The sequence below is a fragment of the Pristiophorus japonicus genome, chromosome 1 (assembly GCF_044704955.1).
Source record: "Pristiophorus japonicus isolate sPriJap1 chromosome 1, sPriJap1.hap1, whole genome shotgun sequence".
NCBI lineage: Eukaryota > Metazoa > Chordata > Chondrichthyes > Pristiophoridae > Pristiophorus > Pristiophorus japonicus.
Genome location: NC_091977.1, coordinates 108,546,181 through 108,562,691, shown reverse-complemented (window position 1 = coordinate 108,562,691; position 16,511 = coordinate 108,546,181). Strand labels below are relative to the sequence as shown.

Below are 16,511 nucleotides of genomic sequence, written 5' to 3'. Positions count from 1 at the left end.
TCCTCCTTTAAGACCTTCCTTAAAACCTTCCTTGACCAAGCTTTGTTCACTCTTCCTAATATTCCTTTTTTTTGCTCAGCATCGAATTTTTTGATGGCTCTATGAAGTGGCTTCAAAAGATTTTCTACATTAAAGTCACTATATAAATGCTTGTTGTTGATTTACATCACTGCATTATGCATTTGTAAGTGAACAATTAAGATTTGCCAAACATTTCTTGATGAAGATGGTGTTCTTTTAAACATTTCTTTTGCGGTGTCATATATATGTTAGCTATGCAACTCTAATGTATAATTATGACGCTTGATAATTAGTCATATTATTTTGAACAAACATTTACACAATTTAATTATTATGTTACAGATTTTTTTAAATTATACGGATGCCGGTTCAAGATTTATATTTGGTGAAGCGTACACACAACACTTCTTTGCTTTTAAGGTCAGTTTAAAATGCACCTTGCACTTGTGTGATGCCTAAAAAGAGCTGGTGATGCCACAATTTAAATGCTAACATTCTAATTTCTTTCACTTTATCACTAGGTTCTACCAATTGTGATTTTTTTCAGCACAGTAATTTCCATATTATATCATCTTGGATTTATACAGTGGCTCATTTTGAAGGTATGTAAATGAATACACTTTTCAATTATTTTAAAGTTTGGTTGTTTGTCCTCTGTTGGTCAGAGGGAAAAATGAACTAAAACTTGTAGCATTAGCTATGGGCCAATAGGCAGGTCATATATCAGTGTAGATAATCTCAACACTGGGAGAACCATAAATGAGGTATTCAAAATAATATCTACCTGACCTTGATAGAGGCCTACAGCCAAAAATGGGGTGAGAATCAAGCAATGTTTGAGGCCTAAGGCGTGCAGATATGGGAATGGCTACTGTTTGCAGGGACCTTACTATTTCCCCAAAACAGCACCAAAAATGTCTCCAGGTCTAATCCACATCTTGCTGACTTTGAAAACCACAACTTTTGGATGGTGGTACCCAGACTGCTCAGATCTAAGTGGGGCTGGGCTCAAGGCTTAGTGCCTGCTTCTTCTGGATACACTTGCTAATGGGTGCCTGTCTGATGTACCAGAAGGAAAATTAGTTAGAAGGCTCCGTTAAATCCTTCTCATCTCATTTGCATGACTGCCTTATGCTTTTGCCTGCTTCAGGTGCAAGCACTCCACTCCACCTTGAGGATCCCAGGAAATCCCTGGGAAATGTAAAGGAGATAACCTGGTGTTACAATTCTTCATCCCTTTTTCATCTCCTTGGCGCCTGGGAACTAATGCTATTGTTGGAGTTGTGGCGTTAATTGTGCTGGAAAGGCTGAAGATTTTTATCCCCACTATTTCATTGGTGCTTATGTTTTCTTTCCTCTATCATTCCCTCAAAGCTCCAAATACCCTGTCCTACCCGCCCTTCCTACTCCTTCCATTCGTGTTGAGATCAAGACTTAGCCATAGTTAAGCTCTTAACTTATTCTTTCTTTGGACCTCAAACTGTTATTTTCTTCCCTTTCTTTCCGTCTTCCTACAATCTTCAAACCTGATCTAGATGCCACCCAGTTACTAGATAATGGCTTATTTTGTCTTTTTATTCCTTATAACCTTGGTACCTAGCAATTTTGAACCTATACTTTCCCAAAAAGTACAAAACAAATTTTTTAAAATATCACTATAAATTTCTTTGTAATAATATTCCATGTGATACTTTAGACTGTTTTCCATTGTTCAGATTGGCTGGATAATGCAAATTACCATGGGTACATCTCCCACAGAGTCAATGGTGACAGCAGGCAACATATTTTTGGGGCAGGTGAGTACTACTCAGATGGATAAGATTAGTAGAGCTTAGATCGGTTATCTTCCAGTTTTAAACATTGCAGGACCAAGTTTTTTTCCCCCTCTACCTGGGCACCAGGCAGACAGAGCCCATCTGATTTGTGTTCCATCTGCAGTGACCTGAACTTTCCTGTATTTCCAATTCAGGTCATCATCATACCTCCTTCATGCTTCTGGTGCTCCCGGCAGGGCCTTATGTCTAGAAATGGTGTTGGAAATACAGCTCTGCCTTAGGCCAGAGAGGACTTGCCCCCCCCCTGGCCTTGCTGCCTGCCCTTCTCAGATCTGAAGGGCAGCAGGCACAAAGCTTATCGTCAACTGCTTCTGGTGCCTAAATTTGGACGACCATCTGGCATATCAGTAATGAGAGACCCTGTTAGATGAATCCCACCTGATGACCATTGCTGCGTCTTGCTTGTGCCTCTTCCAATTACTGCTGCCTCTCATCCCCAGTGACTAATTTCCATGCTATGACTGCTGACCTGCCTTGAAGTCTGACAGGGTGTCCTCATCGGAACACATGACACCACTTTCTTAGTAATATTATAGGAGCTGACTTCAAGTTCTTCAGCACTTTTAACTCAACACCTGGGGTCGAATAGCCCTCAGAATACTAGGTAATTTAGAGTTGGGTTGGTTACAGCGGGCCGGGGTGCCTGTGATATTAGGGAATTTGTTGGAAGAGTTTTCCAAGCAGTGGAGAAACCTATAATAGTTAAAATAAATATTCAGCTATGTTTTCAGTAATGCAAGTTTCACCTCTGTCCTCTTTCGAACCCTGAACACCCACTCCTCCCCTCCCAAACTCCTCTTCCCATCACTCACTGAAACTGGATATCATCCACTGCAACTGGATTACTCCCACCCCATCCTCATTATGACCCCTGATCCACCATTGTAGCTCCCTTTGAAGAACCAAAAGCCAGGCTCCCCAGCACTTTTATGAGCTGTTTTTTCCCCTCCTGCTCTCTCCTTCCACCTTTCGCTCCATGCACCTTCCATACCAACCACCAATGGTGTTTCTCCCCATTACAGACCCCTTAAGAGGATGAAACATTTTATTTACAATTTGGTTCCCAAATAATAGAAAATAATATAATGGGACAAGTGATGAGTGTTCCTACGGGGCAAAAAATCCTTTTCTAGTGCTCAAAACCTAAGAACAGTAGTAGGGCATTTATTCCTTCCAGCCTGTTCCACCACTCAATGAGATCATGGCTGATCTGTGACCCAACTCCCTATACCTGCCTTTGCCCCATATCCCTTAATACCTTTGGTTAACAAAAATCTATGGGCTAGACTTTCCACTTCACATCGCTGGCCTAGTGCCCATATATTGCCCAAAACAGCCTGCTATCATCAACTTTGACTGAAAAGTGGAAAGTTAGGCTGGTACATCGCCGGAAAATTCTCCTCCCAACTTTCGGCCCACATCGCCGAGGTGATCGCTGAGGTGATCATCCACACATCGCCCAGCCCAACTTTCAGCACATCGCCCACACATTGCCGGGCTGATCACTCGCTGAGAACATCGCTGGAGAATAGTTGCTTTTCCCAGGCCTTCCTCACAGAACTATGCACTACGGACACCATTTTGAATGTCGGAGGAAGGGAGAAGACTAAAATAGAAGAGCTTATAATTTATGAGTTATTTAAGAGTCTTTTGCAGATAGATCCACTCACGTTTATACTTATATTTAATAATTATAATAATATTCACTTTTATTTTAGTAGATTAGGCATTTTATTACTAAAAAGGGCATTTATAGCAAGTGATAATATTAGTGTTAGTGACGGGGCCTATAGCTTCTCTGCCATTACTTGTAACTGCTCACACGCTGGTGTCTAAAAGGATCAATCAAAGAGGTAGCAGAGTAATATGGAGGCAGAGAAGGCAAACGTACAGCTGACGAATATACAGGGAAAAGCAATCTTACCTCAACTTGAGTGAAACCATGTATCTTAGGAAGCTGTGCTTCCAGAAGGGGGTCATCGTTGAGATATGCCAGCTCATCAAGGGGGATCTGCAGTCTACCAGCACCATCAGGACTGCACTGCCCTTTGAGGTAAAGGTTACTGTGGCACTATCCTTCTACGCATCTGGATCCTTTCAGGCTTCAGCTGGCGACATCAGCACGCCACACACTGCTCCATTCGACAGGTGACTGAAGCCCTTTACGCTCGCAGGATGGACTTTATAAGCTTCCCTATGACCAGGGAGGCACAAACTGGGAGGGCTTTGGGTTTCTCGAGAATAGCAAACTTCCCCAAGGTGCAGAGAGCAATAGACTGCATGCATATCACCCTGAAAGCCCCTTTACAGAACCTGGAGGTGTTTCGTAACAGAAAGGGATTCCACTCCCTGAATGTGCAGCTCGTTGTCAGCCACAACCAAATAATCATGGCAGTAAATGCTAAATTTCCAGGCAGCATCCATGATGCGCATATCCTGCGTGAGAGTGCTATCACTGACCTGTTTGTCAATCAGCCAGAAGGTCACTGTTGGATGCTGGGGCATAAAGGATATGGCCTTGCCAGTTGGCTCATGATCCCCCTGCGTAATCCCCTGACAGAAGCCGAGAAGCGTTACAACGAAAGCCACATAACTACATGCAACATCATTGAAAAGACATTTGGAGTGCTCAAGCAGTGCTTCAGATGCCTGGACACTCCGGTGGCAGCCTACAATACCACCCTGACCAGATCGCTGAGTTTATTGTGGTATGTTGCATGTTGCATAAACTAGCTTTAAGGAGAGGACAACAAATGCCAGATGGGATTGCTGGTCCACTTCCAGAAGGAGTAGAGGCGGAAAAGGCAGACGACGAGGAGCAGGAGGAAGAGGAGGAGGAGGCTGGTAAGGACCTTGGGGAGGACAAACAGCCTGACGATGAATCCATGGTCCCACCAACCCCTCCAGAAGACTGGAGAAACCCCGTGGGAATTACGCGGCTGCAAAGCTGTTGCGCCAGCAGCTCATAAATGAACGCTTTGCATGAACTTATATTGGGGACAGTCACAGTTACAGTTACAGTTAGACAACAGTTGCATTTGCGTTGAGTTATATTTTAATCTTGCCTGCTCTCGCCTGGCCTGGTCATTGTTGTACAACAGTTGCATTAATGTTTTAGCTTAACTTAACTTACGTTATTATGAAACGATGCACAACAATTGTTAAATTCAATAAAAAATGTTAGTAATGTAACAAGACTTTTACATTTTTAACAACACCCCCCCCGACCCACCCACCGTGCCCCCCTCAACTATAAACCAACAGTAACAATAAGATAAAATGAACACAACATTAACAGTAATAACAACAATAAAAATAACAACAATAACACCAACCATCCCTACCTGCAGCCACGTTTCCTTCCAGATCCATTTCCCCCCTGTATCTTAACCCCACCCGCCCATTTTGGTCCCCAGAGACCGAGACGACGCTGGCATGCAGCAGGCAACGGAAAGACTTCTTGCCGTGATGGGGGTGATGGTGGCACATTTGGCTGTTGGGGGGGGTGGGGTGTTGGAGGGGAAGACGAAGTGGGGGAATCGTCTTCTGAGTAAGAAGGAAGTTCTTCCTCCCGGCTCGCTTGAGTGCTTGGGCTGGTACTCGGACCAAGCACGACACTTTGGGGTGCAGCACCGTGCGCAGCCAGCAACACATGCTGCAAGGCATTGGTGACGGCGGTCTGTGCACGCAACTGTGCAAGTGTCTGCCTCGCTACCTCCGTATGCTCAGCAGACACCTGTGCAAAGTCCCGTGTGAACTTGGTAAAGGCCTGGAGATGCTCGCGACTTATCGCGACCGTCTCCTCGCACAGGGAGATCAAGCCATCCAACCGATCGTCCATGGGAGATGATGCAGACCTCGCTGACCCAACCTCCGTGGGGTCGGCGTGTGCACTATAATGCGCCTTGGCGTTGTCGGCTGCACGCCGCTTGGTCCCGGTGCCTCTTCTGTCTCAATAGGGACGTCAAAGGTGGCCACAGGTCCCTGCCGCTTTGTGCAATCCAGCAAATGTTCCTCCTCCTCCTCCTCTGGTTCGGTGGTGGTAGAAACCTCTTTATCCTCCTCCTGCTCCTCCTGTCCAGGTGCAACCACCACTGGCGCCTCTGGTTGACCTTCAAAGCACATTTCAGCTTATTGAGCTCATTAGAACATAAGTGTACACATTACCGAGAGATGTTACATATTAATGCACCATGTGGATTCCACTGCCCCAGAAAGCTGTCGCGGCTGCATTAGTCGCAGTTGAACAGAATAAGGAGTGAGGGTTTATGGGGAGCGAACAGAGAAGGGGACAGATCGCCAGATGACCATCCCCTGCTCTTATTGCTTCTTATGTTGTCAACCTGAGAGTAGCACAGAGGCTGCATGCATGACACCAACATGACATCATTCGTATATTGCATTATAATTACAGGACGTTACATTACTTTTTAAAACTGTTTGACAAATTACTCACGAGATGCATAGCAGGGTTCCGCAAGACCACGGGTGGTGGCCAAACGGCTTCGTTGGCACACAAGCGCGGCAGCATACTCCTCCAGGTCTGTCACCTGAGCAGTGCCCCGTCTGGTGCGCCTCTGCTCCGAACGGTTGTTAGATATCTCATTCTGCAAACGTGAAAAGAGCGTGGCATAAGCTAATTGACGAGGTAGTATCATGGAAACACAACAGTTTCAAACGTTACATGCAAATAGGATCAACAATTGATGCATGGTTGTAACATAGCTCAGCGTGTTTAGGAGCTAAAGCTTGACACATACATCTCTCTACACTGCAGCAGCCAGAGAGACTTAAAAAGGGCACAGGTTCAGAGCCCTGTCCAGACACGAGCAGGTAATATATATATATATATTATATATATGTATATGCATGTATGTATGCATTTATGTATGTGTTATATATGTAAACTTGTATTTACATTTTGAAGAGGGAGGGTGAACATCCAGTTGTGGTGGTACATATAGGTACCAACGATATACGTAAACAATGGGATGAGGTCCTACAAGTTGAAATTAGGGAGCTAGGAGTTAAATTTAAAAGTAGGACCTCAAAGGTAGTAATCTCAGGATTGCTACCAGTGCCACGTGCTAGTCAGAGTAGGAATTGCAGGAGAGCTCAGATGAATAGGTGGCTTGAGGAGTGGTGCAGAAGGGAGGGATTCAAATTCCTGGGACATTGGAACCGGTTCTGGGGGAGTGGGACCAGTATAAACCGGACGGTCTACACATGGGCAGGACCGGAACCAATGTCCTAGGGGGAGTGTTTGCTAGTGCTGTTGGGGTGGGGTTAAACTAATATGGCAGGGGGATGGGAACCTATGCAGGAAGACAGAGGGAAGTAAAATAGGGGCAGAAGCAAAAGATAGAAAGAAGAAAAGTAAAAGTGGAGGGCAGAGAAACCCAAAGCAAAAATCAAAAAGGGCCACATTACAGCAAAATTCTAAAGGGGCAAAGTGTGTTAAAAAGACAAGCCTGAAGGCTCTGTGCCTCAATGTGAGGAGTATTCATAATAAGGTGGACGAATTAACTGCACAGGCAGCAATTAATGAATATGATATAATTGGCATCACAGAGACATGGCTCCAGGGTGACCAAGGCTGGGAACTTAACATCCAGGGGTATTCAACTTTCAGGAAGGATAGACAGAAAGGAAAAGGAAGTGGGTAGCGTTGCTGGTTAAAGAGGAAATTAACGCAATAGTAAGGAAAGACATTAGCTTGGATGATGTGGAATCTGTATGGGTGGAGCTGCGGAATACCAAATGGCAGAAAACGCTAGTGGGAGTTGTGTACAGACCATCAAACAATAGGAGTGAGGTTGGGGACAGCATCAAACAAGAAATTAGGGATGCGTGCAATAAAGGTACAGCAGTTATCATGGGTGACTTTAATCTACATATAGATTAGGTTAACCAAACTGGTAGCAATACAATGGAGGAGGATTTCCTGTTGTGTATTTGGGATGGTTTTCGAGACCAATATGTCGAGGAACCAACTAGGGGGGAGGCCATCTTAGAATGGGTGTTGTGTAATGAGAGAGGATTAATTAGCAATCTCGCTGTGCGAGGCCCCTTGGGGAAGAGTGACCATAATATGGTGGAATTCTGCATTAGGATGGAGAATGAAACAGTTAATTCAGAGACCATGGTCCAGCACTTAAAGAAGGGTAACTTTGAAGGTATGAGGCGTGAATTGGCTAGAATAGATTGGCGAATGATACTGAAGGGGTTGACTGTGGATGGGCAATGGCAGACATTTAGAGACCACATGGATGAACTACAACAATTGTACATTCCTGTCTGGCGTAAAAATAAAAAAGGGAAGGTGGCTCAACCGTGGCTATCAAGGGGAATCAGGGATAGTATTAAAGCCAAGGAAGTGGCATACAAATTGGCCAGAAATAGCAGCGAACCCGGGGACTGGGAGAAATTTAGAACTCAGCAGAGGAGGACAAAGGGTTTGATTAGGGCAGGGAAAATGGAGTACGAGAAGAAGCTTGCAGGGAACATTCAGACGGATTGCAAAAGTTTCTATCGATATGTAAAGAGAAAAAGGTTAGTAAAGACAAACGTAGGTCCCCTGCAGTCAGAATCAGGGGAAGTCATAACGGGGAACAAAGAAATGGCAGACCAATTGAACAAATACTTTGGTTCGGTATTCACTAAGGAGGACACAAACAACCTTCAGGATATAAAAGGGGTCAGAGGGTCTAGTAAGGAGGAGGAACTGAGGGAAATCCTTATTAGTCGGGAAATTGTGTTGGGGAAATTCTTGGGATTGAAGGCCGATAAATCCCCAGGGCCTGATGGACTGCATCCCAGAGTACTTAAGGAGGTGGCCTTGGAAATAGTGGATGCATTGACAGTCATTTTCCAACATTCCATTGACTCTGGATCAGTTCCTATGGAGTGGAGGGTAGCCAAAGTAACCCCACTTTTTAAAAAAGGAGGGAGAGAGAAAACAGGGAATTATAGACCGGTCAGCCTGACCTCAGTAGTGGGTAAAATGATGGAATCAATTATTAAGGATGTCATAGCAGTGCATTTGGAAAGAGGTGACATGATAGGTCCAAGTCAGCATGGATTTGTGAAAGGGAAATCATGCATGACAAATCTTCTGGAATTTTTTGAGGATGTTTCCAGTAGAGTGGACAAGGAAGAACCAGTTGATGTGGTATATTTGGACTTTCAGAAGGCTTTCGACAAGGTCCCACACAAGAGATTAATGTGCAAAGTTAAAGCACATGGGATTGGGGGTAGTGTGCTGACATGGATTGAGAACTGGTTGTCAGACAGGAAGCAAAGAGTAGGAGTAAATGGGGACTTTTCAGAATGGCAGGCAGTGACTAGTGGGGTACCGCAGGGTTCTGTGCTGGGGCCTCAGCTGTTTACACTGTACATTAATGATTTAGACGAGGGGATTAAATGTAGTATCTCCAAATTTGCGGATGACACTAAGTTGGGTGCAGTGTGAGCTGCGAGGAGGATACTATGAGGCTGCAGAGTGACTTGGATAGGTTAGGTGAGTGGGCAAATGCATGGCAGATGAAGTATAATGTGGATACATGTGAGGTTATCCACTTTGGTGGTAAAAACAGAGAGACAGACTATTATCTGAATGGTGACAGATTAGGAAAAGGAGAGCTGCAACGAGACCTGGGTGTCATGGTACATCAGTCATTGAAGGTTGGCATGCAGGTACAGCAAGCGGTTAAGAAAGCAAATGGCATGTTGGCCTTCATAGCAAGGGGATTTGAGTACAGGGGCAGGGAGGTGTTGCTACAGTTGTACAGGGCCTTGGTGAGGCCACACCTGGAGTATTGTGTACAGCTTTGGTCTCCTAACTTGAGGAAGGACATTCTTGCTATTGAGGGAGTGCAGCGAAGGTTCACCAGACTGATTCCCGGGATGGTGGGACTGACCTATCAAGAAAGACTGGATCAACTGGGCTTGTATTACTGGAGTTCAGAAGAATGAGAGGGGACCTCATAGAAACGTTTAAAATTCTGATGGGTTTAGACAGGTTGGATGCAGGAAGAATGTTCCCAATGTTGGGGAAGTCCAGAACCAGGGGTCACAGTCTAAGGATAAGGGGTAGCCATTTAGGACCGAGATGAGGAGAAACTTCTTCACCCAGAGAGTGGTGAACCTGTGGAATTCTCTACCACAGAAAGTAGTTGAGGCCAATTCACTAAATATATTCAAAAGGGAGTTAGATGAAGTCCTTACTACTCGGGGGATCAAGGGGTATGGCGATAAAGCAGGAATGGGGTAATGAAGTTGCATGTTCAGCCATGAACTCATTGAATGGCGGTGCAGGCTAGAAGGGCCTACTCCTGCACCTATTTTCCATGTTTCTATGTTTCTATGTTAACAATTGTACATCCCTGTCTGGAGTAAAAATAAAACAGGGAAGGTGGCTCAACCGTGGCGAACAAGGGAAATTAAGGATAGCGTTAAATCCAAGGAAGAGGCATATAAATTGGCCAGAACAAGCAGCAAACCTGAGGACTGGGAGAAATTTAGAATTCAGCAGAGGAGGACAAAGGATTTAATTAAGAGGGGGAAAATAGAGTATGAGAGGAAGCTTGCAGGGAACATAAAAACTGGCTGCAAAAGTTTCTACAGATATGTGAAGAGAAAAAGATTAGTGAAGACAAATGCAGGTCCCTTGCAGTCAGATTCAGGTGAATTTATAATGGGGAACAAAGAAATGGCAGAGAAATTGAACAAATACTTTGGTTTTGTCTTCACGAAGGAAGACACAAAAAACCTTCCGGAAGTACTAGTGGACCGAGGGGTTAGTGAGAAGGAGGAACTGAAGGATATCCTTATTTGGCGGAAAATTGTGTTAGGGAAATTGATGGGATTGAAGGCCAATAAATCCCCGGGGCCTGATAGTCTGCATTCCAGAGTACTTAAGGAAATGGCCCTAGAAGTAGTGGACGCATTGGTGATCGTTTTCCAACAGTCTATCGACTCTGGATCAGTTCCTATGGACTGGAGGGTAGCTAATGTAACAGCACTTTTTAAAAAAGGAGGGAGAGAGAAAACAGGTAATTATAGACCGGTTAGCCTGACATCAGTAGTGGGGAAAATGTTGGAATCAATTATTAAAGATGAAATAGCAGCGCATTTGGAAAGCAGTGACAGGATCGGTCCAAGTCAGCATGATTTATGAAAGGGAAATCATGCTTGACAAATCTTCTGGAATTTTTTGAGGATGTAACTAGTAGAGTGGATAAGGGAGAACCAGTGGATGTGGTGCGTTTAGACTTTCAAAAGGCTTTTGACAAGGTCCCATACATGAGATTGGTGTGCAAAATTAAAGCACATGGTATTGGAGGTAATGTACTGACGTGGATAGAAAACTGGTTGGCAGACAGGAAGCAGAGAGTTGGGATAAATGGGTTCTTTTCAGAATGGCAGGCAGTGACTAGTGGGGTGCCGCAGGGCTCAGTGCTGGGACCCCAGCTATACACTAATGATTTGGATGAAGGAATTGAGTGTAATATCTCCAAGTTTGCAGATGACACTAAACTGGGTGGCGGTGTGAGCTGTGAGGAGGATGCTAAAAGGCTGCAGGGTGACTTGGACAGGTTAGGTGTGTGGGCAAATGCATGGCAGATGTAGTATAATGTGGAGAAATGTGAGGTTATTCACTTTGGTGGCAAAAACACGAAGGCAGAATATTATCTGAATGGTGGCAGATTAGGAAAAGGGGAGGTGCAACAAGACCTGGGTGTCATGGTACATCAGTCATTGAAAGTTGGCATGCAGGTACAGCAGGTGGTGAAGAAGGCAAATGGTATGTTGGCCTTCATAGCTAGGGAATTTGAGTACAGGAACTGGGAGGTCTTATTGCAGTTGTACAGGGCCTTGGTGAGACCTCACCTGGAATATTATGTTCCGTTTTGGTCTCCTAATCTGAGGAAGGACGTTCTTGCTATTGAGGGAGTGCAGCGAAGGTTCATCAGACTGATTCCCTGGATGGCAGGACTGACATATGAGGAGAGACTGGATCGACTGGGCCTTTATTCACTGGAGTTTGGAAGGATGACAGGGAATCTCATTATAACATATAAAATTCTGACTGGACTGGACAGGTTAGATGCAGGAAGAATGTTCCTGATGTTGGGCAAGTCCAGAACCAGGGGACAGTCTAAGGATAAACGGTAAGCCATTTAGGACTGAGATGAGAAGAAACTTCTTCACTCAGAGAGTTGTTAACCTGTGGAATTCCCTACTGCAGAGAGTTGTTGATGCCAGTTCATTGGATATATTAAAGAGGGAGTTAGAAACATAGAAACATAGAAAATAGGTGCAGGAGTAGGCCATTCGGCCCTTCTAGCCTGCACCGCCATTCAATGAGTTCATGGCTGAACATGCAACTTCAGTACCCCATTCCTGCTTTCTCACCATACCCCTTGATTCCCCTAGTAGTAAGGACTTCATCTAACTCCTTTTTGAATATATTTAGTGAATTGGCCTCAACAACTTTCTGTGGTAGAGAATTCCACAGGTTCACCACTCTCTGGGTGAAGAAATTCCTCCTCATCTCGGTCCTAAATGGCTTCCCCCTTATCCTTAGACTGTGTCCCCTGGTTCTGGACTTCCCCAACATTGGGAACATTCTTCCTGCATCTAACCTGTCTAACCCCGTCAGAATTTTAAACGTTTCTATGAGGTCCCCTCTCATTCTTCTGAACTCCAGTGAATACAAGCCCAGTTGATCCAGTCTTTCTTGATAGCCTTCTGAAAGTCCAAATATACCACATCAACTGGTTCTCCCTTGTCCACTTTACTGGAAACATCCTCAAAAAATTCCAGAAGATTTGTCAAGCATGATTTCCCTTTCACAAATCCATGCTGACTTGGACCTATCATATTACCTCTTTCCAAATGCACTGCTATGACATTCTTAATAATTGATTCCATCATTTTACCCACTACCGATGTCAGGCTGACCGGTCTGTAATTCCCTCTTTTCTCTCTCCCTCCTTTTTTAAAAAGTGGGGTTACATTGGCTACCCTCCACTCCATAGGAACTGATCCAGAGTCAATGGAATGTTGGAAAATGACTGTCAATGCATCCACTATTTCCAAGGCCACCTCCTTAAGTACTCTGGGATGCAGTCCATCAGGCCCTGGGGATTTATCGGCCTTCAATCCCATCAATTTCCCCAACACAATTTCCCGACTAATAAGGATTTCCCTCAGTTCCTCCTCCTTACTAGACCCTCCGACCCCTTTTATATCCGGAAGGTTGTTTGTGTCCTCCTCAGTGAATACCGAACCAAAGTACTTGTTCAATTTGTCCACCATTTCTTTGTTCCCCGTTATGACTTCCCCTGATTCTGACTGCAGGGGACCTACGTTTGTCTTTACTAACCTTTTTCTCTTTACATATCTATAGAAACTTTTGCAATCCGTCTTAATGTTCCCTGCAAGCTTCTTCTCATACTCCATTTTCCCTGCCCTAATCAAACCCTTTGTCCTCCTCTGCTGAGTTCTAAATTTCTCCCAGTCCCCGGGTTCTCTGCTATTTCTGGCCAATTTGTATGCCACTTCCTTGGCTTTAATGCTATCCCTGATTTCCCTTGATAGCCACGGTTGAGCCACCTTCCCTTTTTTATTTTTACGCCAGACAGGAATGTACAATTGTTGTAGTTCATCCATGTGGTCTCTAAATGTCTGCCATTGCCCATCCACAGTCAACCCCTTCAGTATCATTCGCCAATCTATCCTAGCCAATTCACGCCTCATACCTTCAAAGTTACCCTTCTTTAAGTTCTGGACCATGGTCTCTGAATTAACTGTTTCATTCTCCATCCTAATGCAGAATTCCACCATATTATGGTCACTCTTCCCCAAGGGGCCTCGCACAACGAGATTGCTAATTAATCCTCTCTCATTACACAACACCCAGTCTAAGATGGCCTCCCCCCTAGTTGGTTCCTCGACATATTGGTCTAAAAAACCATCCCTTATGCACTCCAGGAAATCCTCCTCTACCGTATTGCTTCCAGTTTGGTTAACCCAATCTATGTGCATATTAAAGTCACCCATTATAACTGCTGCACCTTTATTGCACGCACCCCTAATTTCATGTTTGATGCCCTCCCCAACATCACTACTACTGTTTGGAGGTCTGTACACAACTCCCACTAACGTTTTTTGTCCTTTGGTATTCTGCAGCTCTACCCATATAGATTCCACATCATCCAAGCTAATGTCCTTCCGAACTATTGCCTTAATTTGCTCCTTAACCAGCAATGCTACCCCACCTCCTTTTCCTTTTATTCTATCTTTCCTGAATGTTGAATACCCCTGGATGTTGAGTTCCCAGCCCTGATCACCCTGGAGCCACGTCTCCGTAATCCCAATCACATTATATTTGTTAACATCTATTTGCACAGTTAATTCATCCACTTTATTGCGGATACTCCTTGCATTAAGACACAAAGCCTTCAGGCTTGTTCTTTTAACACCCTTTGTCCTTTTAGAATTTTGCTGTACAGTGGCCCTTTTTGTTCTTTGCCTTGGGTTTCTCTGCCCTCCACTTTTCCTCATCTCCTTTCTGTCTTTTGCTTTTGCCTCCTTTTTGTTTCCCTCTGTCTCCCTGCATTGGTTCCCATCCCCCTGCCATATCAGTTTAAATCCTCCCCAACAGCACTAGCAAACACTCCCCCTAGGATATGGCTCTTATGGCTAAAGGGATCAAGGGGTATGGAGCGATAGCAGAAAACGGGTACTGATGTGAATGCTCAGCCATGATCTTATTGAATGGTGGTGCAGGCTCGAAGGGCCGAATGGCCTACTCCTGCACCTATTTTCTATGTTTCTATTTTTGTTGTTTTTACTCTGTACAGCCACCAGAGGGCTCATCCCCTGGAGTCCCAAGGATCCCATAATCCCTGAGAAGCACAGGTATTTAAAAAGGCCTCACAGGTTGGAGAGGCACTCTGGAGACCTGAAATAAAAGACTAAGGTCACACTTTACTTTGAGCTCACAGTGACTCTTTCTCCATACACAACAACTGGCGTTGAGATACAGATAGCGAACCCAAAGATGCAGAGAACATTGGGCATTCTGGAGAAATTCTCAGAGGGAGATGATTGGGAAACTTTTGTGGAGCGACTCGACCAATACTTCGTGGCCAACGAGCATGATGGGGAAGAGAACACTGCCAAACGAAGGGCGATCCTCCTCACCGTCTGTGGGGCACCAACGTATGGCCTCATGAAGAATCTGCTCACTCCAGCGAAACCCACGGAGAAATTGTACGATGATTTTTGCACACTGGTCCGAGAGCATTTGAACTGAAAGGAAAGCATTCTGATGGCGAGGTACCGGTTCTACATCGACAAAAGGTCTGAAGGCCAGGAAGTGCCGAGTTATGTCGCTGAGCTAAGATGCCTTGCAGGACATTGCGAATTTAAAGGACACTTCGAGCACATGCTCAGAGACTTTTTCGTACTTGGCATTGGCCACGAAACCATACTTCGCAAACTTTTGACTGTAGAGACCCCAACCTTGAGTAAGGCCATAGTGATGGCCCAGGCGTTCAATGCCACCAGTCACAATACTCAGCAAATCTCTCAGCACAAAGTGCTGCTACAAGTACTGTGAACAAAGTGATGTTGTTTTCGAATTGCAACTGACAGGGCAGGTCACACATGCCTGCAGCTGCACGTTTGCAGATGCCTCAGAGTCCACCATCAAGGGTGATGAGTGCAAGGCCATTAACACCTTGTTGGCACTGCAGGGGTGATCATCGTTTCCATTCATGCTGATTCAAAGAGTATGTTTGCAAGGACTATGGAACAATAGGACACCTCCAACGTATTTGCAGGCGAACTGCTAATCCTGTTAAACCTGCAAACCGCCATGTTGCAGAAGAGGACAGATCCACGGAGGATCATGACGAACCAGAGCCTCAGACCGAGGAGGCAGAGGTACATGGGGTGCACACATTCACCACGAATTGTCCCCCGATAATGCTGAATGTTGAACTAAATGGACTTCCAGTTTGAATGGAACTGGACACGGGTGCGAGCCAGTCCATCATGGGCAGAAAGACTTTCGAAAGATTGACGTGCAACAAGGCCTCAATGCCAGTCTTAACTCCAATTTGTTCGAAAGTAAGAAGGGGACTCTGAACTCTACCTCACTTTGTTGGAGGAGCGCGTCTCGGCCCTGATGGGCGTTCAGGTTGGTGTCTTGGCGGCGGGTGAGGCTGAGCCCACTCGGGACAGTGATGGTATGTTGAGTTCTTTTGTAGCGTCCGGCAGGCCACTTAGGCCTGAAAGCACAATCCTTCAGCTCTTTCCATGAGATTGACATTCTCAAATGCCTTTGCTGCACCTGGCCCCCTCCCATGCAGGTAGCCAGTCTTCTATGTGTTTGTGCTTTCATATGATCAACCAGACGCACTGGGGCCTTCACGTCAGCCTTCCACTGATGCAGATGCTGCCGAGGAGGATGAGGACACCTCCTTTTATGTCACGCAGGAGCCAGTGGCATCTGAGAACGGGGCCAGCACCTTTATTGACGAAGAGGTGGTCGGGGAATTGGAGGTGGGTGTTGCTCCGGGACCCAAAGGCCTGCAGCAATGCCATGGGGAAGGGGAAGCCCAGAGGCCAGCTCCCTGGAGG

At 45.3% G+C, this 16,511-nt stretch overlaps 1 protein-coding gene across 1 annotated transcript in view; it reads left to right on the top strand.

Annotated features, from left to right (window-relative positions):
- Positions 1–16,511, top strand: part of LOC139229975 (solute carrier family 28 member 3-like) — a 249,072-nt gene that overhangs the window by 98,851 nt on the left and 133,710 nt on the right. Inside the window, exons 5-7 of the mRNA XM_070862064.1 lie at positions 364–441; positions 543–623; positions 1,737–1,817. Of these exons, the coding sequence (XP_070718165.1) occupies positions 364–441; positions 543–623; positions 1,737–1,817 (240 nt within the window). The remainder of the gene's footprint in view (positions 1–363; positions 442–542; positions 624–1,736; positions 1,818–16,511) is intronic.